Source organism: Elephantulus edwardii, unplaced genomic scaffold (assembly GCF_000299155.1).
Source record: "Elephantulus edwardii isolate Elephantulus edwardi_28Jun2011 unplaced genomic scaffold, EleEdw1.0 scaffold00006, whole genome shotgun sequence".
NCBI classification, from domain to species: Eukaryota; Metazoa; Chordata; class Mammalia; order Macroscelidea; family Macroscelididae; genus Elephantulus; species Elephantulus edwardii.
The window spans coordinates 31,094,048-31,120,823 of NW_006399756.1; the positions used below are offsets into that span (position 1 = coordinate 31,094,048).

At 40.5% G+C, this 26,776-nt stretch overlaps 1 protein-coding gene across 1 annotated transcript in view; it reads left to right on the forward strand.

The window, feature by feature from the left end:
* Positions 1-26,776, forward strand: part of CPN1 (carboxypeptidase N, polypeptide 1) — a 31,667-nt gene that overhangs the window by 3,079 nt on the left and 1,812 nt on the right. Inside the window, exons 2-8 of the mRNA XM_006880195.1 lie at positions 2,679-2,875; positions 5,626-5,781; positions 10,214-10,396; positions 13,951-14,062; positions 17,245-17,384; positions 18,449-18,548; positions 23,975-24,093. Coding sequence (XP_006880257.1) covers positions 2,679-2,875; positions 5,626-5,781; positions 10,214-10,396; positions 13,951-14,062; positions 17,245-17,384; positions 18,449-18,548; positions 23,975-24,093 — 1,007 coding nt within the window. The remainder of the gene's footprint in view (positions 1-2,678; positions 2,876-5,625; positions 5,782-10,213; positions 10,397-13,950; positions 14,063-17,244; positions 17,385-18,448; positions 18,549-23,974; positions 24,094-26,776) is intronic.

The following is a 26,776-nucleotide window of genomic DNA, read 5'->3' on the forward strand; positions in this document are numbered from 1 at the left end:
TGAATAAGGGTTCCAGTTTCTCCACAACCTCACCAGCATTTGTTGCTTGCTGTTCTGTTAAATTTTGCTATTCTGACTGGGGTGAGATGATACCTCATAGTTGTTTTGATTTGCATCTCTCTTAGAGATAGGGATTTTGAATATTCTTTAAGTATTTGTGTTCCATCTGAATGTACGATCTTTACTTCTAAGGAATACTCTGGCTGCATTTCTTCCGGCATAGGTTTGTTAGTTCTTATGGCAGTCCGCTGTGTATTAAAAAACTCTTCCCCAAGGCCATGACCCAAAGGCATCGAATCTTCTTCCTTAGTCTTCCTCATTCCTTGTCTGTCACATGCATATGAAGCAACATAGCTTGTAAATCAGGCACACGTTTGTCTATAAAGCAGCATCCCTGTTCTTTAGCACTTTCAGGAGTTCCTTGTCAGCAGGTTTGCCCAATGCAGTAGAGAAAACAGAGTCAAGACAGAGAAACAGGGAGGCACTGGAGACACGTGGAGAGTTTCAGTGCTCCTCAGGGGAGGCTTCTTCACTTGGGTGACTTTGGAGTAGAGATGTGAAAGATGTGGTGGTCCAAGATTTGAAGGCCATGCTGGCACGAGATAGGAAAATAGAACCAGCAAAGGAAGAGCAATAGAGCAAAGGAGAAATGGGATAGGTCACTGCATTGTATTGAAACAGGGTTATAATCTGGATGTATTTAACAAAGAGCCAAAAACTCAAGTTAAGCAACAGTACTTTGCTAGGTTATACTGAGTCATGATTTCTACACTTTTAGATTTCAATGAAGGAGAATTTTTTTTTAATTACAAGTTGGAGGGGACTAATTGGATTTTCCAATTCTTATTTTACACTATAAAAATGTTGAAGATAACTACCTGTCATCTATTATCACCATACTGTCCTAAAAGAGGATATTTGCTACCAAAAAAAGTAGGAAAGATAAAACCTATCAATACACATGGAAAATCTACTACATGACCCTCCGGATTATAAATATGCTTTTCAGAAAAGTGAGTAGATGTGCAAAGAGAAATAACTATGGATTATATCCTAAAAAAAGTAAGAATTGTATTCTTAAGGCCAGGTCCAATAAAAGAATAAGACATGGAAATAAAGACAAAACTCAAAATAAAAAGTGATAAAGACCATAAAAAGATGTTCAGTGGAGTTTATCTTAGCTGTAAGAATCCAAGATGATGGCTTCTCAGAGTAAGTTACACTTGAATTGACCTAGAAGGAGGGTGACGAAAATCTAGACATGAGAAGAAGAAGAGGTATAGACTCAAAAAATGTGGATGCAGACAAGTGTTGGGTGGAAGAGCAATCACTTCCTTTCAAAAGAAGGTATAAGAATGATTTTCTGTGAATAGTTCCACAGTCACTTTTCAGATTCTCAGTTCTCACTTCAGTTGATTGGTCAACATGGCCAAAGAGAAGGCTAAGGAATGACATAAGTAGACACTTTCCTATCTCAGCACATACCCTTCTCTGATATGAAGGAGAGGAGTAAGCAATGTGTTGTTGTTAAGTGCAGTCAAGTTGTAGACAACTCATAGTGACCCTATGAATGAAAGACCTGAACACCTGTATAACTTTCATCGTTTCTCCACGTTCATAGAGTTTCTAGAGACAAGCTATTTTGGAAGTGGATGCCATTCCAGCTTGCAAGCTTGTTTTAATAGGGGAGCTCCACCAAATACTGTCCACCACAGGTAACCATTCTTGTCTTTGACACATCAGTGCCACAGTGTTCAGCTTTACAGCAACCATGAGTTACCTCTGTACAGCAAACAGACAGACCAGTGGTATTCCACTTAGAAGAATGTTTGACCAGAAAACAATTAAAAACCAGACCTAAGGGCCACAGATTAAAACCACCCACCTTTGTCTTGGTAGCATCACTTTCTATCCACTAGGCCAACAAAGCTCTCTTGTTGCTGTTATTGTTGTTAAGTGCTGTTGAATCATAGACGACTCATAGCGACCCTAAGAATGAAAGACTTGAACACTTGTATAACTTTCATCATTTCTCCAAGTTCATAGAATAAGCAATAATTCTATGAACAGAAAATGTGAACAGAAAATGCTCAAAACCCAGTACAACCAGTTTTTGGAGATTCTGACTCCTGGAGGCTCCATGTGTGATAGAATAGAAGTCCACTCTGCAGTTTTCAGCAGCTGGTCTTTCAGAGATAAACTGCCAGACCATTCTTTCTAGCCTCTGGGTAGATTTGAACTGTCAACTTTTTGGTTAGTAGCCACTCTTTACAAAACACAGGGACCCCGACACAGAAAACCAACACCTCACTGCTCTCCAGCCCGTTTGCCTCCCACCAGATGCCCAAGGAGACCACCACTGCCCATCCATCATGGACTCATCTAACAATTAGCAGATCCCCACATATACACTATGCCACCAAGGTTTCTTCCAATACAGGTTAGAGTCCAAGAAATGGTTGTCATTGATATCTCTGGTATAAAGTTTATAGCATCTGCAGTTGCAGTTAGATGGGATGGGGCTCAAGAATCACTGGAAAAGAACTAAGAGAAGCACACATGCACACAGAAACATTACATGTTATAAAATCCCTGAAAGAGGGAAAGAATTTCTCTGCAAGGTTAGAAATGAGTGATAATCTCTTGTCTTCTTACATGTGCGTTTCTCATGTTTGCAGTGGAACCAGAAGTCAAGTATGTCGGCAACATGCATGGCAATGAGGTGCTGGGCCGCGAGTTGCTACTGCAGCTGTCAGAGTTCCTGTGTGAGGAGTACCGCAATGGGAACCAGCGCATCATCCGGCTCATCGAGGACACTCGCATTCACATCCTGCCCTCGATGAACCCAGATGGCTACGAGGTGGCTGCCGCCCAGGTACTGAGCCCCAGGGTGGTGCCAAGGAAAGAAAGGCATCTTAGGGATGTAAAAACCAGTGTGCAATGTGTCCTATCCATTCCATGTGACTGAAAAATACGAGCTAAGATAACCAAGTACTGTTTTCAACTAGATAGATTGATACAGTCACTGCAGCAATGGGGTCAAATGTGTCAGAGATTCTGAGCATAGCACAGGATAGGACAGGATCCTATCTGTTGTTCATTGGGTTCACCGTGAGCTGTCCTCAACTCCCTGGCACCTAACAGCCACAGCATTGCCATTGAGTCAATTTGACTAGTTTTGACCCTCCATCAGATTTTTAGAGGCTGTAAATCACATGGGAAGAGATTGTACATCTTTCTCAGAAAGAACAGCCAGTGGATTTGGACCACATGCTTTGAAAGGTTTGCAGCATTCCTCTGGAGGCCCGCTCAGTCCTGATTCATAGCCACCACGTGGCAGAGTAGAGCTGCTCCCTCGGGTTTGGTAGGCTACAAATGTTGATAGAAGCAGTTCGCTTCAACTTTCGACAGCTGACCTCTGGGTTTTCAACCCAATGCCTTCACCACCAACTAGCCGTAACTCCTTAATAAGGAAAAGACTAACAGAAATAGAACTAAATATGAAGACTTTCTCTTAGGCCTGTAGCACCTTAGTCAACAGTCGTGGGCTCCCTCTGCATATCAGCTTTCTCAATACCTTCCGCCTTATCCAATATCATCGCCGAGGTGTTTTGAGGATTAATGAGGCAATGCCTGCAACAACACCTTGGAAATAGGAAAACACTAGATAAATGTGAAGGATTATGGCAAGATATTTCTAGTCAATGAGCATTCAGCCCTCCTCCCACACTGCCAGCTCTTTTTTGTGAAGAGATATCAGAGGGTTGAGGTTTCACAGAGTTGGCAGCTGAGGCTGATTCTAGAATCTCCTTTCTTTATTATGTTTTTATAGGGCTCTCCTCTCAAGTTTAAACTCAGAGTCCTGCTGGTATAGAGCCCAACAAATAGAGCTGCTTAGCCAAAAAGTTGATTGTTCGAACCCACCTTAGTAGGAGAAAGATGGGCACAAATCCCCCACAGAACTCTATGTTGGGTCACTATTAAGTTGGCATGGACTAGGGGATAGTGTTTTGTGGTTGCTGTTTTTAAATGGGAATATAGGAATCAGGAGTGGCATCGACTTCCTAAACAACATACCTCCAGAAACTCTATGAACTTTGCTAAATGTCGATAGTTGTAGAGGGGTTTCAGGCCTTTTGTTCATAGGGTCACTATGAATCGTGCTCGACTCGAAGGCAACCAACAACAACAACAGTACTCGGTGTTTTAAAAATGTAGTTGTTACCGAGAATATCACAACACATGCACCATCTTGACAGTTTCTCCATGTAAAATTCAGTGGCATTAATTACACATTCTTTGACATGTGTCACCATTTTCATCCTGCTGCTTTAAGTTGTTTTCCCCACTTACGTAAACTCACTGATTCCCGAAGTTCTCATCTAACCTTTTCAGTTGCTCAAATTTTCATTCTTTATTATTTTAACTACATTTACAGTGGCATAGACAAAAGGGAAAGATGATGAGCTTTTACTTCCTTTCCTTCCTAAAGGAAAATGCAAAATAAGATGCTCAATTTGATGGTTCTCTTTATGGCCAGACAAATGCAGTCTGAAGATTTTTTTAAACTACAAAGCTATTGAAAGAGTAAAAAAAAAAAAAAAGACTAAATATTACAAGATTTCATTTGTGCAAAACGTTCAGAATACACTAATCTAGGCAACCCTGGTGTTAGTTAGAGCATATCACGTCAGGCAGTTAACCAGATCAGTAGCTGGAATCACCAGCTGCTCCCCTGTAGGGAAGAGAGCCATCTCCTCTCGTAAGTATTTACAACCTTGGAAACTTGGTGGAGGGTCACTGAATCAGACTCGACTTTGCCCACCTCAGTTTGAGAGACAGAGCATATTAGTTATACTTTTAGATAACAAATATAGAGACAAAAAGAACATTGATGGTTGTCTCAGGAGAGGTTGAGGGGCTCTGGTGCTGTAGTCTCTAGGGAGTTGCACTGGTAACCCAAAGGTGACACCTCTCTGGCAGTTCAAATCCACCAGTGGCTTTGTTGGAGGAAGATGGGTAATCTCTTTCCATATGATTTACAGCCTAGGAAGCTTGCTGTGAGGTCACCTATAAGACAGTTGGGACATGACAGCAGCGTGTGTGTGTGTGTGTGTGTGTGTGTGTGTGTGTGTGTGTGTGTGTGAGAGAGAGAGAGAGGGAGAAAGAGAGAGAGAGAGAAGAGGAAGGGGGAAAGAGAAGAATAAGTTGAGAATGAAGAGTGAGTGAACAAGTAGGTTTCTTCTTAGAAATGCTCCAAAATTAGTTAGTGATGATGGATTATACAGCTCAGAAAAACACTAAAACCCAGGCAACTGTACTCATAAAATGAGTGCATTTTATATTATATAAAATTTCATCTCAATAAAGCCGTTTACACACGTGTTTTCATTGCCCTGAAACTCTTTACTTCTGTTGGGTCTTCCCTCTGGTACATGGTCTACCCTGAGAAACTAAAACCACACTCCTGGGATTTTGAATAGGTTAAAGAGAAAAAAAAAAAAACACAACTGCTGCATTACTTGGTTGGTCAAGCTAAAGGTCTATTAAAGGAAAAAATATATTCTTTAAATATGGTATTGATTCTAAAACACTCACGTTTATCTTTTATTTCTTTCCCCTGAGGGCCCAAGCAGTTCTGAGTATCTGCTTGGCAGAAACAATGCAAACGGCGTGGACCTGAACCGAAACTTCCCTGACCTCAACACCTACTTCTACTTCAATGAGAAGTATGGAGGCCCCAACCACCACCTGCCCCTCCCAGACAACTGGAAAAGTCAGGTAGGAGATGAGACTGACATAGACAAACAGTGTATTAACAGTGAGAATTTCTTCAAGCAAGGATTACGTACCAACTCAACTCTGTTAGGGAGCTCTGGTGGCCTAGTAGTAAGTATCTGCACTACAACCCTTAAGGCACATAGGTCAAAGCTACCAGCTGCTCAGCGGGAGAAGGATGGGCAACCTCCTCCCATGTAATTATTGCCTCTAAAAACCTACTGGAGGGTCAGCTATGCATCAGTTCCTTCGCGATGGCACACAATAACAACAACAACGATGCTGTGTTAGAGCAATAATAACTGTGCTTTATGACTCTGTACTTATTCCCTCCCCCAGCAGAAAGCACTCAATGTAGTATCTGCTCACTAAATATTTGGTACCAGCAAAGGAGGTGAAAGTGGTATTATAAAGTTGCATGGTACTTTACAACTTACAAAGATGTTTGTAGCCAGTTTTCAGTTTATTATAATGATACCGCCTATGCTCATGCCAAGCCCAAGGTGGGTGATTTTAATCTGTGGCACTCAGGCCTAGTTTAAATTTTTTTTCGTCAAACATTCTTCTTAGTGGTATAGCACTGATCTGTGCATTGCTGTACAGAGGTAACTTGTGGTTGCTGTGGTGCTAAACACTGTGACACTGATGTGTCAAATGTGAGAATGGTTACCCATGGTGGACAGTGTCTGTGAAGCTTTCCAATTAAAACAAGCTTGGAAGCAGGAGTGGCATCCACTTCCGAAATTGCTTGCCTCCGGAAACCCTCTGAACAGTGCTCAGGTCTTTCATTCATAGGGTTGCTATGAGTCGTCTACAACTCGATGGCACTTAACAACATAATGGTACCGCATGATGAATGCAACAATCAGTGTTATCCATCCCTGTTTTTTAGATACTATGCTTATAGATAAAATAACTTAAATTTACACAGATAGTAATTGTTAAGTCCTGGTGGAGCAGTGTTTAAAGTGCTTGTCTTCTGATGGAACGATTGGCTACTATAATCCACCCGCATTTTATGGGGGTCCAATATGATGTGGCAGTCTTCTTCCATAAAATGGTTTGCCTTGGAGACCCTACAGGGCAACTCTGTTCTGTCCTGTAGAGTCTCAACAGCAGTAAGTTTGGCTATGGAATTTTTATTTGACAGAGAACTCTAGTCTCTAGCATTCTGTAGAGATTTTCTCTGACAAACAATGAACGGTATATGCCACAACAATTAGCTGTAGAAAGAGTTTCAGAAGGCATAAGCTTTCTAGATTTTCTTCTCCTTTTATATAATCCTGACTTAATAATATTCATTGAGGCAATGTCTGTGACAGCACCTTGTAAACGGGAATACCAAACAAATGTGAAGGAATATTGCAAAATACGGGCTGTACAAGGAGGAATGTGGCATCAGGATTGGTGGAAGAGTCATCAACAACCTTCATTATGCAGATGACACAACCCTGCTTGCTGAAACTGAGGAGGACATGAAGCACTTGCTGCAGGTGGTCAAGGACTGCAGCCTCCTATATGGATTGAAGCTCAACATCAAGAAAACAAAGATTCTCACCACTGGGCCAATTGGCAGCATCAATATGGATGGTGAAGAGATTGAGATAGTTAACAGTTTTAGTTTACTTGGCTCCACAGTCAACACTCTTGGTAACAGCAGCCAGGAAATCAAGAGACGAATTGCATTGGGAAAGTCAGCTGTGAGGGACCTCTCAAGAGTACTGAAGAGCAATGATGTCAGCCTGGAGACTAAGGTGCACCTGATCTGGGCTATAGTCTTCACAGTCATGTGCTATGCATCAGAGAGTTGGACAGTGAATAGGGATGATAGAAAGAGAATTGATGCCTTTGAGCTGTGGTGCTGGAGAAGAGTGTTGAATATATCATGGACTACTAGGAGAATAAACAGGTTTGTCCTGGAGAAGGTGAAGCCAGAATGCTCCTTGGAGTCAAGGATTCTGAACCTTCGTCTGAAATACTTTGGGTATGTTGCAGTGAGGGACTGGTCCTTGGAGAGGGACATCATGTTTGGGAGAGTGGAGGGGCAGCGCAGGAGAGGAAGACCTTCGATGAGATGGATTGATTCTGTGAGTGGAGTGGTGGGAATGAGTGCCTTTGAGATGGCTAGGTTGGCACAGAATAGAACGGAATTTAGAGATCTTGTACATAGGGTCACCATGAGTTGCAAGCGACTTGATGGCACATAACAACAACAACAAGTTCATTGAACTTTTAGCTTTGAACCTTACATGTCCTTCTTCCTCCCGCACTTCATGTCCTGTAGCATTTTGGCAGGAAATATCATGGAGCTCAAACCGTTCCTCTTTTTTAAAAAAAATTTATTTTAAAGAACATTTACAGAGATTTTGGATTTCCATTCATTAAACCTTTCCTCTTTAAAGTAGTTTAAAACCAAGGTATGCTTGATGTGAGCTATGGTAGTTTCAATTGCTTCCTATGCACTAAAAGTTGGGCTGAAGATGAACTGATGCTTTTGAATTGTGGTGTTGGCAAAGTCTACTGACTATCTCATGGGCTGCCAAAAGAACAAACAAATCCCCTTTGAAGGAAGTGCAACCTTAGGACTCCATAGAGGCAAGGATGGTGAATCTCCACCTCACATACTCTGGACCGGAGGGGCTAGTCCTTTGAAAGACATCATGCTGGGAAAGGTGGAGTGCAGAAGACAGAAAGATGCTGTGAAGACAAGAAGATGGATTGATGTAGTGACTAACTATGGGCTTGAGCTTGGTACAAGTACAGTACTATTAAAGGAAGAGAAAAGAAAATACTATAAAACCATAATAAAATAGAAGGAGTCTGGAATTAGTGCCACCCTCCAATTCTGGGAAAACTTCTTGTTGTTAAGTGCCATCAAGTCCACTACAACTCAGAGCAACCCTATGAGCCACAGATCGGAACCTTGCCCTTTCTTGTGCCATCCTCACGATCTGGTAACTTAGTGGTAAGGAGTTACACTGCCAAGCCAAAGGTACATGGTTCAAATTTACCAATTGCTCCCTGGGAGAAAGGTGGGCAATCAACTCCTGTGCTATTTATTGCCTCTGAAGACCTGTCAGAGGGTCAGCTCTGTTTAGTACTCTATATAGCACTCAGACTTTTCATTCTTTATTTTTGAGTTACACTTACATTTAGACAGATATGGCTAAAAGGTTAAACACTGAGAATATATCCTGTCTGAAAGGTGCTGAGGCCACTGGATGCTCTTATTCTCTAGGACACCCACAATCCCCCTGTCCCTCCTCCTTTATTTTCTTCACTCCCACACTCCCCCCCACCTCTTGCCCCCATTAATGTGCTTTTGTCCTGCTGGTGGACTTGCTTCTGGGAATAACTATTGCCATCCTTGGAGCATCACACCACCTCCATTCTTTACATTGTGTGAACTAGTTCTAAACACTCAATTTGTAAATATCTAAATTCAGAGATTAGGGAAATAAATAGAAAACTAGTCTAAGCCTTTTTATTGACAGTTTTCTAGATGGAATATTCTCAGATTTCCAGCACCCCCCAGAATGAAACAAAAGCCACGCTGATGGACTATTGAGATTTCAGAGATTAAACACACTATTGACTCACGGGAAGCAACACAGCAAAAAGAATTTCAAACCAGTCAGCATAATCCTGTCAAAAGAATGTTCTGGTTTATTAAACTTGTCTAAGAAGAATATAGTAATTGAACCACTAATAATTAGAGTCCCACTCATTCCTCTACCTGGATCTTAAAAGGAAATAAAATAATGAGAAGTTAGTCTGACAGAACAGCCTTGAGGGAGAGGAACCAGAAAGTAGTTGGTCTTGAGCTAATGAACAAGCGTGTAGCAGGTAAAGGAAGGAGTGCTTCGAACAGGCCAAGCTCTTTTAGGAACTAGGTTAGGACCAGTTCCTTTGGTTTTATATCCATTCTGTATGCGAATCAAACTTACTCATCCCATCTCAGTCCTCATGACTGACCCTTGGTCTAGGAAGAGCTATTTCACATTAACACACGTCATTCACATCTTGAGAGGAGGAAGAATATTATAATTGTGAATTGTTTAGTTGTTTAGAAGTAGTCCAAGTGCAAGACTTTCTTTAAGATATTATCACTCACTAACAGTACAATGTGCAATAAAAGGAGTGGAATTTCACAGCCTAGCCAAGAATAGCTTGTATTGTAGTGTGCTTAATCCGAAAAGTTTTGATACAACTACAGGAGGGGTTTTTTTCACATGTTACAGCAAAAGTGTTCAGGAAGGAAGAGGCTGAAAAGCATTACTATATACCAGCATTTTCCAGATGTATTTAGATTTGCCTTTGTTTCCTCAAAGGTATCCCAGAAGCTATCTTGATTTTTCATGCCCTCAGGTGACTTTCTGACTAACGGTCTTTTGGTTAACTGCACCTTCGCTGTCAATCTCTCATCTCCTCACAGGTGGAGGTGGAGACCCGGGCTGTGATTCAGTGGCTACGTTCATTCAACTTTGTTCTTTCTGCAAATCTCCATGGAGGAGCAGTCGTGGCCAACTATCCTTATGACAAATCCCTTGAACATCGCGTCCGTGGCTACCGCCATACTACCAACACGCCCACCCCTGATGACAAGCTTTTCCAAAAGGTATGTCCAACAGCAGCTTGTCCAATCAGAGGAATTTGGGGTTCAGGTGATGAGCTTTCATGTCAGGAACACAGGGCACAGTTAGATAAGAGTCCAGGAAAAAGAATTGAAAATCTTGCCCATGTGCACATATTTGTATATGTACACATATAAAAAGGAAATAATTTTCTTAGCAAGTTCATCATTAGGCTAAGTTACAAAACAGTTGCTAGTGATTAAATCATGGAAGAAATGCTTGAAAGAAAGGGAAAGATTCTATAAAAATGCATTAAATTAGCTTATTTACTTTTATTTAATGAGAAGAAGAAAAAAATTATGTTGCCACTTACATGAATTTAAGAAAATATTTGGAATGTTACTATTTTTTTTTTAGGTTGTTTGTTTTTCATTTCAATGAACATCTACAGAGATTTTGGGATTCCATTCATTCATTGTTGCACCCTTCTCCCCGCACAAACCCCTCCCCCCTCCCCCCCCATTTGCTCCTCTCCATGAAAAGCAAAAGAAAAGAAGAAAAGCTCCCTCATTGGTACACAATCCCCCACCCCCGCACCTCCCCAAACCCCACCCCCTACCCCCAAATATAGGAATGTTACTATTAATGTTGTTGTTATGTGCCGCTGAGCTGTCTGTGACTTATAGCAACCCTATGTACAGCAGCTCTGAAGCCTGACCTGTCCTGAGCCAGACTCAGTGACTCTGACACACCTACCCTCATTGCCCCAGTTACTGTGTCAATCCATCTTATCCGGGGTCTTCCTCTCTGCACTGCTGCCCCTCCACTCTTCTGAGCATGATGTCCTTTTCCAAGGACCAGTCCTTCCTGGCCTCATGTCCAAAGTATGTGAGGTCGAGCTTCAAAATCCTAGCCTCCAATGAGAGACTTGTTTTCACCCTCTCCAAGACAGACCTATTTGCTTTCTTGGCAGACCATGATATATTCAAGGGTTTTCTCTAACATCACAGCTCAAAGGCATCGGGGTTTTTTTTTGTCATACTTAGTCATTGTCCAGCTCTCTGATGCATAGCAAGTTCGTAGCAAAGACCATGGCCTGTGTCAGGCACACCTGAGGAGGACCTGAAGCACTTGCTGCAGAAGGTCAAGAACTATAGTCTTCAATATGGGTTGAAGTTCAACACCAAGAAGACAAAGAAGACTATTACATAGACTTAAGTTATTTTAATTTTAAAAAAGATTAAGAAAATAAAATATTGTGTGCTTTTTAGGGGCTTATAATAAGGTAAATTTTATTTTTTTAAGCATGATAAACCTTTTTATAAATCCATAAAAATACTAATGGAAAAATGTTACAATTCAGTTATTTTAACATGAAAACATACTTATTATAATAAAAGCCAACAAGATATGCAAATCAACTAACAATGCTTTTGACAAATACTAGCATTAGGTAAGAAAGTTCCTTTGGCCTAATTTACAACTTTATGGTTTTTGTTATTGTGTACCGTTGAGTCAGAGTCAAGCCGTAGCTGACTCTCCAGTAGATTTTCATATTCAGTAAGTCCAACAGGAGGAGACTGTCCGTCCTTCTAGTGCCATCAAATAGGCTCCACCTTATAGTGAACCTATGTGCACTAGCACGAAACCCTTCATAATAATGCGTCCTCCTCACAATCTCTGCTGTGCTAAAGCCCACTATTGCAGCCACTGAGTAAATCCATCTCCTTGAGAGTCTTCCTCTTCTTTTTAACATGATGTCCTTTTCCAAAGTCTGGCCCTTCCTGATAACATACCCAAGGTGTGTGAGTCAGAGTCTCACCATTCCTGCTTCTAAGGAGTACTCAGCCTACACTTCTTCCTAGATGGATCTGTTAGCTCTTTTGGTTGCCCTTGCTGTATTCAGTGCTCTACCAACACTATAATTCAAAGGCATCAATTCTTCTTTGATCTTCCTTATTCATTTCCCAACATACAGTTTAGACGTTATTTACAGTTTACAGGAAATAAAACACAGATCAGCCTTAAACAATCTCGCCTGAATCCAGCTTTATTTTCTGCCTATTCCCTGTAGATGTGCTGCTCCAACTATTTTTTAATAATCTTCAGCAATATTTTACTTGCATGGAATATTAGTAATATTATTCTATACTTTCTACCTTATGTTGCATCATCTCTTTTTTAGAATGGACATTTCTAGCATGAATCTCTTCCAGTTGGCCAAATAGATATCTTCCAAAGTTCTTGTCATAGATAAATGACACCTTCCAAGATTGCATCTGTTTGTGGAAACATCTCAACTGGTGTTCTGTAAATTCCTGAAGTCTTGGGTTTTTCCAGTGCTTTCAGTGAAGCTTGGACTTCTTCCTCTGGCATCATTAGTTTTTTTTTTTTGGTGTTTTTTTTTTTAACGCCTAAGCACTTGGTATTCCCAGGTAGTCTCTCATCCAAATACCAACCAAGCTTAGCCCTGCTTAGCTTACGAGATCAGACAAGATCGGGCATGTTCAGGGTGGTATGGTCATAGACAATACCACTGGTTCTTGATCTGCTACATCCTGAAAAGGTTCACTGTCAACTAATACTTTTTGGTACAGTGACTGTATATTCCTTTTTAAAATTTTTACTCTATGTATTCTTTCCTGCATAATTCAATGTTGTGCCCATAGAATCTTTTAATATTGCAACTCTTTCAGGTTTAGAAATGGGAAGTGTGTTTGTTCTTCCCTTTTGATTTCCTAACTCCAGGTCTTGGCACAATTAATCATAACATTTTGCTTTGTCTTCTTGAGCTGCCCTTTAGAATTTTCTGTTCAACTCTATTATTTCATCATTTATTCATTTCAATTTAGCTTCTCTCCATTCTAGGGAGAGATGTAGAGACTCCTTGACATCCATGTTTGTATTTTCTTTTTTCCTGTCTCTTTAATGACCTTTTGATTTCTTCATAAATAATGTCTTTGTTGTCATCCACCAACTTTGGTCTTTGATCATTAGTGTTAAGTGTATCAAATCTGTTCTTGAGATGGCCTTGAGTCTAGGCTGGGAATGTTATAGTAACCTGGCTGAGATGCATTTATAATGAAAAAAAAAATATTCTATTAAAAGCTATAAATAATAATTCAAATAGATTCCAGGGTGAAACAAATGCTTAAGCACTGGGATACTAAAAGGTTGATGGTTCAAATCGACCTCAAAAGAAAAGCCTAGTGATTTACTTCTGCAAGATCAGAATCATGAAAAATCTTGTGATGTACAGTTCTGTTTTGAGGTTGCCATGGGCTTGCCAATATGAGGTTGCCATGAGTTAGAATTGACTTGACATTAACTAGTGTTTGGATTTGTAGTCTTACTCTTCATTTTGTGCATTAAGAAACTTAAAGTCAGAATGGTAGGAGAAAAGATCTAGATTTCTTAATTTTTGTCAACTATACTTACATAAACTCACACTCTATTTCTCCATTTCTTTCTTTCGTTCAAATAAATAATCCTTTACTTTTACCTGATGGGATTCTTATCTTTGCTCTCATTTGAAATTTGAGCATTGCCATAGAAGTTGGGAATACTCAAGGTGAGTTACTGCTGGATTTTCCTATAGTTGGCCAAAGTCTACTCTTACGCACATGGATGGATGTACCAAGGTTGGAACTGTGGAGATTATTTTCCAGATGGCATCACCAATGGGGCTTCCTGGTATTCACTCAGCAAAGGTAAGAAAGGTCTAGGGTATATTGCAAGCTGAAGTTGAGAAATGTTCATACTTTCTATTAAATGATTTGTTTTCTTAGGCGGTAAGTAGGAATATTATAAAATTTTATATTCAATATTGCTGTTGTTGTTAGGTGCCGTTAAGTCTCTTTTGACTCATACCGACCCTATGTACAACTGCTCTGAGCCCTATCCAGAGCCAACCTCTTCATCTCTGGCACACTCCATTATCCCAGTCACTAAGTCAATCCATCTTGTCACTGCATGCAACAGAGATCTAAAAAGGGAGGCGTCTCAGGTTGGTATATGGTATCACTTTAATGGAATCCCAGAGAATGGTAAATGGTTAGGCACTTAAACAAAAGGCTGGTGATTCCAATCCACCCAGAGCTGCCTTGGAAGAAAGTCCTGGCAATCCACTTTTGAAAGATCAGAGTCATTGAAAACCATATGGAGTACAGCTGTCTAGTTTGGGACACCTATTGGGCCTCTGAAACTAGTTGTTTGCACAGTAAATTCGGGCACAGGAGGGAAACTATATAGCCAATGGTTAAAAGCGTGAGCTCTGGGGTTAGATCACAGGCTGAAACCCAGCTTGCCCATTTATGTGACTACAAACCAGTTACTTAATCTTTCTGGGCTTAGGTTTCTGCATATTCGCATGAAGAAGAACAATACTTATGTTTGATGTCAAATGAAATAAAACAATGCTTGGAATGTGTTCAGATATGCCCATTTTGTGACTTTTCATTTTTAAAAATTTAGTAGCATATCTTATATGCCAATTGAGGAACTGAAGAGCTGGCTTGGGCACAGCCAGTTCTCCTTAACTTGCCTGTCACTCATCTGTCCACAAGCAGGCATTTACTGTGGATGCTGGCCATGGACAATGTAATTTGGAAGAGCAGAGACCCCTGGCAAGCGCTGCTCTCCCCCTTCTGTGAACCTTCACCATCCATGATGGTGTAGATAGAATCTCTGTTTATGAGCCTTCCCCAGGGAATCAGGGACAGGGAAGATGCTAAAGCAGATCTTTTGGGTGGGGTTTTTACTCATTCTTCCTGATTCTGTCATGGCTGATGAAGCAAAGTAAAATGAACTCAAAATTTGTAAAACCTAAGTTTACTAGAATGGTCATCAGAACAGGAAAAAAAATTACATGTTGATGCCCTGCTAGAAATGTAATCTCCTTCCTGGAAAACAAAAGCAACACACCTACTGCATAGCAACGGAATTTCTTGAGAAACCGAGTTGGGAACAGTGGTGCCACCTCCAAGATGGTAGCTCATGACTTTATACGTGTAGCAGGTTCCACGGTCCTGGAACTCACTCAGGCTCCCACACCAGCTTCCTGAAAGCGCTCACTTCTGGTCTCCTACGTCAGTGCTTGGATCTGTACTCTCCCCTTTCTGCTTATCATTCTGGCATTTAACAAAGTTGAGTCCGCTCTGGTTTCTCTGTGTGTGTCAGCCCACTGTCAAATGGATTAAAATTCCTGCCTTTAAGAACCATCTTTAAGTATCTTTCCTTATCGTCTCAAATCTGATCTGGCCACACATTGATGACCATATTGATTTAGTGTAGAGTAGGGAGGAAGAAAGGTGGTGTTACCATAAATTCCATACAGTAAGAGGTGCTTAAAACTTACTTGAACACCAGGGACAGTTTGGTTGAACTTACTTTCTTTAATTTGTATTAGAAAATCAATAAATTCCCTCTCGCCATTTAAACTATAATATCAAATATATATTTCCAGATTACATTTGTTCTTTTTCTTTCACCCTCATGGCCTTGTTGTTGTCAAGTGTCATTGCATCATCTCTGACTCATAGAAACCTTGTTGTTGCTGATTGCTCTCCAGTCCAGCACGACTCTTAGTGACCCTGTGAACAAAAGGCCTGAAGGCCCTCTACCTTATCGACATTTATCAAAGTTCATAGAGTTCCTGGAGGCATGTTGTTTAGGAAGTGGGTGATAAAACTCTCTGGGCAAGCATGACCCAGTCTCCATTGAGAGTCACTGCTCTAAATTAAATGAGGCTACAGTAATAGATTTTATTTCATATAGCAACAGTGATAAAGCATGGAGTTCTGGTGGCTTAGTAGGTAAGGAGTTGCACTGCCAACCCAAAGGCAGGCAGTTCAAATCCACCAGCTGCTGCTTAGGAGAAAGGTGATTTCACTTATAGCCTCTGAAAACCTGCTGGAGGGTCAGCTATGAGACAGTTACAGGGCTGACAGCAATCAGTTTGAGGGTTTTTTAGTACAATGATAGAACAGAACAGAGATCAGCATCATCAACATCATGTGGGAACTCATTAAAAATTCAAACTCTCAGACTCCACCACAGACCTCTTGAATCAGAAACTAGAGGTAAGGCCTTACAATCTGTGTTTTAACAAGTCTTCTGGGGGATTCTTCCAATGCATCCTAAGATTTGAGGACCAATATAACAGGCCACAGTGGTCTCCAACTTTCCCATCGTTTCTGGAAGAACCACTAGTATTCAACAACTTAAAGACCAGATAAAAATGGATTAAATGGATAGTTCTTAACCCAGATCAATTGGGTAAAAACTTCCTTCAAATAATCAGAAACATACACAACAATAAGCACTATGAATACAGAGGATCGGAGCAAGCCAGCATTTGGTTGTGGATAAATACAGCTGTCTTCTGTGCTTTCACGATATGAAATAACCACTTTCAGATTAGTGTTATGTTGTTGAGTAGGAAGAGCGATACAAAAGCAAGGCATTTATTTACCTTTAACTTCCCAGAACTGAAGGATATCTTAGTCCAATCTGCTTTGTACTAATTAACAACTAATTTAAAAAACCCCAACCCTTGAGGGTAAAAGACAAGAAGTGAATTTAAGTCATGAAATGGAAGAGATATAGGGGATGGAGATAATAAAGTAGGTGTTTTTGAAAAGAGAACAATGGAAATGGAGAAAGGCATGTGGACCAGAAAAAGTTTTGTAGGGGAGAAAAAGAAATAGAGATCAAGAGAGAAACCACAAAAAATAAATAGATAAATAAATAATGAATGAATGAATAAATAAAGAGATAGAGAGATAAACTATAGTGGGAGGTGATGTGGCTTGGAGATGAGGTGAGATGTTGTGGGAAATGATGTGGGAATGTTAGCTATTCAGATATATTGAGATCTGCCACTTTCCCCTAGGAATGCAAGACTTTAACTATCTCCACACCAATTGCTTTGAGATCACATTGGAATTAAGCTGCAAGAAGTTCCCTCCAAAAGAAGAGTTGCAGCGTGAATGGCTGGCTAACCGTGAGGCCCTAATCCAATTCTTGGAAGAGGTAGATACCTCACCTTTTAACTTTCATGGTTATCAAAATGAACAGTTTTCAAAGTACCAGGGAAGGTATTTGTGTGGCTCAGGTCTGACATTTGCACTGATTCAATTCAGTGGACTTGGGCTGTGACTACCAACGACATTCATTCATTTGACAAATATTTGTGGAACTACAGTCACGGTACACAAGCAATGTACTATATGCTATGAAATACAAACAAACCTATCTACCCATCCAGAACTCATATTCCAGTGAAGAGATAGAATATAAACAAAATAATAAATCTGATAGCATGTTGTTGTTATTGTGATTAGGTGCCATCAAGTTGAGCACAACTCATAGCATGTTGGTTGAGAAATGTTGTGAAGAAGGTTTTACTGAGAAGGTGAAGGAGTGAATCTTGCAGCTATCTAGGAGACAAGTGTTCCCAGCAAAGGACACAATAGCAAACACAAGGCCAGGAGATGAGAATGGCTGGATAAGGGAGAGGGAGAGGGCAACTGGGAGACCTGGGCTTGCTGCTGACCAGTCTACCACCTGTCAGTGGAGGGCTGTGTATTGTTATAATCCTGAACAAGTTTAAAAGAAACTTCCAGATGGAAGCAGATTAGGAAGGAAGACTGAAAATCTGCTTCTGAAAGAAAAATCAGTGAAAACCCTAGGGACCACAGTGCTCTGATCCTATGGTGCAGGTGTCGCCATGAGCTGAGGGACAACTCAATGACATCTAACCAGGGAAAAGGTAACTGGAGAGGCCATCAGAGAGCTAACAAGGGACGTGAGCTTTCTAGACCATCACAGGTACTTTAGCTTTTGCTCTGAGGGAGCTGGTTTTGAGCACAGATTGACACGACTTGATTTGGGTCTTTATCAGGACCACTCTGGCCACAGTATAGCTATGACATTATGGGGTGGGGACCAAGAACTAGAGAGACCAGTGACAGAGATAATACCATAATATTTTTGAAGATAAATATGGAAATGCATAGGAAAGGGCTTTGAAGACTCTAAAACACTACACAATTATTATATCTTCATAACTCAACATTATAAACTTTCCCCTGCAGGTTCACCAGGGTATCAAAGGAATGGTGCGTGATGAGAATTATAACAATCTGGCAGGGGCTGTCATTTCTGTCGATGGGATTAAGCACGATGTCACTTCAGGTAGGAATTCACTCCTTCCTTCTCAGCAGGAAAATCAGGAGGGCCAATTTGTAAGCCATAGAGACTAGCAGGAACATCAAGAACATTGGGGATAGGAGGTTTGGAGGAAGGAAGGGTAACAAAAATGGGAGCAGCAAATTAAGAGGTTGTGTCAAATAACCCAGATTAAATGAAACATCTCTTGCTTCTGAAGCAAATAACCCTGAAAGACGAACACTAGGAAAAATTGAAAACCAGTGGCCTTTGAGTAGACATGATAATCCTATGTGAGTTAGAGAAGAGTCTTTTTTCCTTATTAAGAATATATTTTCTTTGTTATCTTTCATTATTTTATTAATTAGTCAATTTCCTTAACACCTTTATTTATTTACTTTAAGAATATTTTTGAAGGGAGCTCTGGTGGCCTAGTGGCAAGATGCTGCATTGCAACCCCAGAGGTACACGGTTCAAATCCACCAGATGCTCTGCTGGAGAAGGAGGGGGCAATTTCCTCCTGTACCAGTCAGATCTGATTTGATGGTACACGTAAAAATAATACAATGAAAATCTTTTAAAAATTTTTAAAAATTTAAAAAAATAATATTTTTGTTGTCATTTGAATGAAAGGTGTTTGGTTGGTTGTTTGCTTTTTTTTTTTACTTGTGTGCTGTTGAATTGGATCCAACTGGCACAGGAGGAGATCGCCCCTCCTTCTCCAGCCTTTGGGATTGCAGCACAGCTTCTTGCCACTAGGCCACCAGAGCTCCTTTGAGTAAAAGTTTACAAAGCAAATTGGTTTTGCATCTGCCCATCCATACACATCTTGTTTTTCAACATTAATTACAATACCCACAATGTAATTACATTCTTTCCAATCTACCCTATAATTCTCTCTTCCATTAATCCTTCTATCCTACCCCTTCCTGTCTCCTGGGCTTTCTCCTTGGTCAAATACTGTTCTTTTGACCTTAAGTAGTTGGTTATTCTAAGGAGTGAGTGCCTCCTTGGTGTGAATGGTCACCTCATAGGCCTGTCTATTGCTTGGCTGAAAGTTGAACTTTGGGGGAGAGTTTTATTCCAGGTTCCCACAGTGACTAAAAGCCATAGTCTGATGCCATAGTCTCTATAAGACTAGTAAACTGGCTTTTAAGAACGTTTTTTAGCTTTTTTCCATATTTTTCTCACACTCTGTGTAGTCTTTTGCCATGACAACTTTTAGAGGGCTCAGTGGTAGTCAATCACCAGATACCATTTAGTTCTGGTGCCAGGGTGCTAGAGACAGATTTTCTTAATGAGTCTTTTGGGCTATTTGTTTAAAATGTGTCTTAGCTTTTTCTTCCTCTTCTTTGCTTAGACAGGGAGAGACATAGTTGCATCTTAGGTGGCTGCTTGTAAGCCTTTAAGACCCCAGTTGCTCCCCATCAAAGTGGAACATAAAGCATTTGTTGTCTTTGTTAATTAACTGTTATGCCAGTTGACCTTGATTGTCCCCACAGGCTATGGTCTAAAGGATGTAGGACCAGCAACTCTTTCTGTTTGTTTATGATTAAGAAGTTTACATAACAGTTGCCCCTGGTGCTGTATTATGTACATGACTATGTTGACAACTGTACAAATATGACTGTTGATAGAAATTGATGGTTGATAGTTGACAGAAATAACAACTGCTGTAAGTACGATTGTGGGTATAGTCCCATTTACCTGCCCATGTCTGTTTATCTTGCCTGTTTGCCATTGATGCACTTGCAGATTGATTGTTATTACCAATAATGCAAGATTATATACTTATAATTTATTTTTGTTGTTGCCAAGGACATTCACTACAGAGCAAACACTCTGTCTACAATTTCTATGTTAACATTTCACTAACACTGATTTTGTTCTTTGATTTGGACAACCATTCTTACCTTCTTTTTCCAAGTTGTTCTTCCCCCAATAGGGTTATCATTGGTGGACATTTTGGAAATAGGTCACCAACCATTTCTTCCATGACATCCCTGGATGATCTTGAATCACCAACCTTTTGGTTATGTTAATGTTTCCACCACCCAGAGATTCCAGCACCAGGAAAGACTGATGTTGGTTTTCAATATATGTTGCTTGGTTTAGAGTGTTTCAGAGGCATTTCCCAAGCTTTCGTGTATGTTACTGTTGTTTGGTGCCACCTAGTAGTTTTCAACCTATAGTAACTTTATGCGTAACAGAATAGAACATAAAGGAAACAAAAATCTTCACAAATAGTCCAATAAGCGATAGCATGGTAAGCAGAAAAAAATATTCAAGTCAGAGATTTCATTTTATTTAAATCCACACTTACCATGGAAGCAGAAGAAATCAAATGATATTCTGCATTAGGCAGATCTACTGAAAAGACCTGTACACAAACTGAGTGTAGGAATCTAACAAGCCCAGTAGTCTCTGCACTTAGAGATGGTGTCCAAACTTTGATCCCCAGACAATCCTTTGGTCCAGTCATTGGGTTGGAGGATTCTGATTATTTGATGTTGCACTACGAGGTTTCAGATTCTGCATTTAAAATATTGTGACTCTTTGCTTGAATGAACTTTTCATGTGAGATGCGTTGGGATCTCTTTAGAGAACATAGAGTCGAGCTTTCATCAAATTCACACAGAATCTGAGCAGGATGCCTGCATGCTTAGAAATATTTATGTGGTAATATTTGGCTTGATGATTTCAAGTTCGTAGGCAAATCTCACCTACCCCTAACCATCCAATACACCTTCTGCTCTATAAACAAACTACTACTTTCATCAGTGAAACACTCATTACAAACATTCATTATGCTACTTAGTAAAGCATTTAGTGTCGATTAGTAATAAAGATAGCTGAAGCCCTTGGACTAGAGATTTTCTGATACAACACTTAGCTAATCATTCCTGGATATGAACCCTTAATTAAGAAAATGATACCCCTGGGGCACAGTCTAAACTCTGCAATGTATGTAACATGCTGGCTTTTGCTGAAGTATTTGAAAGCAAATTACAGACACTTAATAAGGGGCAGAGAGATTTTCTTATTATTGTCTGTCTCAATTCCTTCCTTGTATATATTTCAATTAGTCATTGCTATGTGCGTAAAGAAGATCCCTGGTCATAAGTGGTTAAGCTGCCAACTGTAAGTTCAAAACCACCAGCTCCTTGCAGGAGAAAGATGTGACAGTCGGCTTCCATAAAGGTGCTAGCGTTGGAAACTCTGTGGGCAGGTCTACTCTGTCCTCTAGGGTTGATATGAGTCTACATTGACACAACAGCAATGGATTTTACTTGTTTGTTTAAAGAGACATTGAAAGGCAATATCACAATTCTAAAGGAGTAAATGTCATTATCTAAAATGTTACATCCCTGCTGTGGAGATAATCAAAGAGAAAAGAGTTTGGACTTTATTCTCCCTTGCACATATTTTTGAAGGTAATGGAAGGAATATTGAAAACAGCATTTTCAAAATTGGAGTTTTAGGCCACTCCTCTTACAGAATATAAGAGTACTCATATACAAGACTCTGGACAGCTGGCCAACCAATCCAGGGCTGTCTGTCCATCTACAAATATAGTATAAGGACAGTTGCTTGGCTTGACAGCAGCCCCTGCGATTCAGTCTCTGTGGAGTGCACACCATTTCATAAGGCATTATGATTCTTTTGTCTTAGTAGCTCATTTTGTTAGTATATTTTTGCTTCTGTTAAGCAAAATCTACTTCCTTATAGCTTTCACCAGTAGTTCACATTCTTATTTCTCTAGATAGGCACCATTTCTTTCACAGTATCCTTTCAAACATCAGACATCAAAAACATTAGCTCTTTCAACCTTTCTCTCTCCTGGTCATACTTTCCTTGACCTGAGTGGTTATTAAAATATAAACTCTAAAATGAACAAATGCTTTCAGTGCAGAGTACAATGAAATGTCGCTTCTAAGGAACTAAGGCCTATACTCCTATTAATGAATTTTCCATCATGATAGATGGAGTAAAGACTGAAATTGTCAAGGATTTCCTTTTATTTGGATCCATAATCAACACTTATGTTAGCAGCAGTTAAGAAATCAAAAGATGTGTTGCATAGGGCATATCTGCTGTTAAGGACGTCACCAAAGTGCTAAAGAGCAATGATATTAGTTGAAAGACTAAGGTGTACCTGTCCCAAGTCACAGTATTTTCAGTTGCTTCATATGTGAAAAGTGCAACAATGAAAAGGGAAGACCAAAGAATTATAGATGCTTTTAAATGGTGGTGGTTTGGTGAAGACGGTTGAATAGACCATGGAGTGACAAAAGAACAAATAAACTTGTATTGGAAGAAGTGCCACTAGAGTGCTCCACAGAGGCAAAGATGGTGAACTTGGTCTCACATATATTGGGCATATTGTCAGTAAGGCCCAGACCTTGGAAAAAGACATCAGGCTGGGAAAAGTGGAGGGTCAGAGAAAGAAGATCCTCGGCAAGATGGATTGACACACTGTAAAAAGAACAAGGGCCATGTGAAGATGGCCATATCTGACCTCTACAAACCCCACAATAGGGAACTGTCCCCACTGACAACATCCACAAATCAGAACCAGTTCCTTTGAGGTCAGATATGTTCCCCACACTCCCACACACCTTTCTAATCATCCCAACACCAATCTTACTGCTCTACTGGGTCCGAAATCCATTGTGATAGCTTACAGACCACATAGAAATCATATTAGGGAAGGCAAATGGTTATAAGACAGATGGGTAGCAGATACACTCACTCAGTCTTCAGCACACAGCTTTAAGCAAGTGTTACAAAGCCCCTAGTCCCACCAATTTTCCTACCAGCTCTCCTCACCAATCTTCAAGAAAACTTGGGCAAAATGCTCTTAGCTCTGGTTCCATTGAGTAGCAAAGGGTCAGTTCCCTCTCATGCCAGGTCTCTGGTTCTCTGCTGCTGCTGTGGCAGCCACGGCAGTAGGTGTAGCTGGCACAAGAATCTCTGGCCCTGAATGGGCACATTGTATTCTCTTGCTTCTTCTTGGCTAGTGGTGAGATTCTCAAAATCTGCTTCTGAAGCTGATTAATTTAGTTGCAAGACTAGCCAGTCTCCTTGTGGTTTAGCCTAACACACTTTATTCACATAATCCTGTCTATTCACATGACAAAGTCAAGCTCAATGGCTTTGAACAAAAGGAAAGCCGTTTTGAACAATAAACCCTTAACACCACATACAGTGACTGCAACAATGAGTTTGAACATGTTGGGTATGTAAATAGCATATGAGAGGGTGAGATTTTGATTTGTTGTTCTAGAGATGCTATGAGTCACAGTTGACTCAATGGCACATGACAACAGTGTGAATGTTTTAGATTTTAACCAGTTCTATTATACTGTTGCATAATCCATTTTTATGCAAGGATTAACTTTGTGGAGCAACTTTCCAATTAACAAACTATATTGTGTTCTTGTAACTTTTAGGTGATCATGGCGATTACTTCCGGTTATTGCTTCCTGGCACCTACTCTGTCACTGCCACAGCACCTGGCTTTGACCCAGAGACAGTGACTGTGACTGTCGGTCCTGCAAAACCCAAACTGGTGAGTTAGGCCATCTCAGAACACCATAAAGTCTTAAAGTCTTAAATTGCATAGTTCTAATCTTTGCCAAACTTTCTCTTCTGACTTATTAAAACATTTAACTGCTCTCATATTCTACTTTTTCTCCAGCTCTTCTCCTATTCTTATCTTCCACACATTCTCTTGGCTTTCTGTCTTCTGTTTAATATAGAGATTAAAAGTATAGTCTTTGGTTCTAACTCCAGCTACTTTATCTACAGATTCCAGAGAAATGATCTAATCTCTCTCATCCTTAGCTTCTTCCTCTGTAAATGGATGGTACTACTTTCTCATAAGAGGTTCAAGAATGTGTACAAAAAGTAGTGACTGACACACAAAGCTCTGGTGACACAGTAAATATTCTGTCACATTGCTACCCAAAAGATCACGTGTTCTCCAGCAGGTCAAGTCACGGGAGAATCCAGGGACTCAACCTATCCATGGAAGATAGTCAGCTCATAGAACTCAATGGTAGATCACTATGAATCAGAACTGAGTTATGTATTTGGGTTTTGAGTGTGTTTGTTTCTTGGGGTTTAAAAAAAAAATAGAAATCAATGACCAGCATATCAAACATTCACTTATATCAAGTTGGAACTTACTCAATAGCTGTCACATTGTCCAGAGGATTTTCAGAGGCTGTATATCATCCAAGGTGAGATCACCTGTCTTTTTCCCAAGGAGTAACGGGTGGCTTTGAACTGTCTACCTTTGTGTTGGCAGCACAATTCCTGACCCAGTAGGCCACTAGAGCTCCCTGACATTTAGAAAGTGCTCAACAAATGTTAGCCTGTCAATCTCAGTGACATTATCCAGGCATACACCTTCCGTTCTCCTGGGCCATCAACAAGGATTACCACCAGAGGGCACTCTCCTGTCCCTTCTGGAACTCCATGTACTCAGAAAAACCCTTGCTTACCATTTATTGCAGAAAAAGGATAGATTAGCTGTTCTCTCCAACTCTGCATGGCCATCTCTTATGAATAAAATGAGAAGTAAAAAAAACAACAACAACATCTGATTCAGAGCCTGAGCCCTTTGAGGTTTGGTGTATCAGATTAGGGTCACAGAGCTAAGGGGATCTCTGAGATCATGGACGGTCATGCCTGTATTTCTCAAATGAGGAAAGAGAAATGAGCCAGTCCTCTTAAAGAACATTTCCATAGCTGATCCCCCTAAGTCAGCTCTTTCCTAGAGCCTCCTTACTTGGTCTTCATTCTTTGCAGTACTGCCCTGGAGCCCTGTAGACCTTTCCACTTCCCTTCTTAGCACAGTGAAACCAAGTTAAAAAAAAAAATCAAAGCAGGTTGTTTTGCAAAGTATACTAAGTACTTATTTGCACTACCACTAGGCCAGCAGAGCCCTATCAGGTGTTCTGCGAGAGAAGGATGAGCAGTCTCCTCCTGTGACGTTTACAGCTTTTGAAAACCGCTAAGGTGGTGAGCTGTGAGGCAGTTCCGCCACGATAACACACAACAACAATTTGTATTTATTGGAACGCTGGTGGTATAGCCCACAGGGAGTTGTGCTGCTAGCCCAGAGGCCACACCTCTCTGGTGTTTGAATACACTAGAGGCTCCGAGGGAGAAAGATGGTCAGTCTCCTCCCTAACGATTTATAGCTTCAGGGACCCAATAGTCGATCAGTTATGAGTAGATCTGGTTCTGACTTGACCGCAAGAAGTAGGTTTTATTGTTGTTAAGTGTCGTCAAGTCATAGATGACTCATAGCGACCCTATGAATGAAAGACCTGTTACTTATATAACGTTCATAGAGTTTCCCCACGTTCATAGAGTTTCTGGAGGCAAACTATTTCAGAAGTGGATGCCACTCCAGCTTCCAAGCTTGTTTTAATCGGGAAGCTCCATCAAACACTGTTCACCATGGGTATCCATTATCGCATTTGGCACATCAGTGTTACAGTGTTTAGCATCACAGAAACCATGAGTTACCTCTGTACAGCAAATAGACCAGTGCTATACAATTTAGAAGAATGTTTGACAAAAAACAATTAAAACCAGGCCTGAGGGCCAAAATTAGTTTTTGTTTTTGTTTGTTGTTTTTTTTTCAAATTAGTTTTTAAATAGGATGCCAAATCAAATCATCTCACACCCATTAGGGAGTCAACATTCCACCCTACTCCTCACCAGAACCAGCAAACAAACCTCTGTAGAATCCATCTGCTGCAGATGACTTCCAAACTGGACTCCAGCCCTGCAAGAAGCAGCAGTATGTGTATTTATTGAATAGTTACTATTCCGGATACTGTGGGAGACCTTTACTTATTTCACTTTCACAATGATCCTGTAAAGCAAATGTGAATATGTTCATTTGGGGCTGAAGGAATAAAACTGCAAGGGAGGAACTTGTTCACTGTCACCCAGTAAATAAGTGAAAGAGCCACAGTTCAAACCTAGGCCAGGCTCTGGGGGCTGGCCTTCACAATGGCGTTGCAGCAGGGTCTCATGCTGAGGTGTCTTCCTACCTCCTTGACTTAACACAAGGTCAAGGTAAAGAGCTATTTAAGTCCTTTGGAAGTTCCTCTGCAGTTCCTGTGTAGTTTCCCCAGTTCCTTCTTTCACTTTCATCTCCATCATTTTATAAATTATTTCTACTTGTAGATGCAGGAAGCAAAGAGTAAATTCCCCTGAAGCCTGTTGCCTGG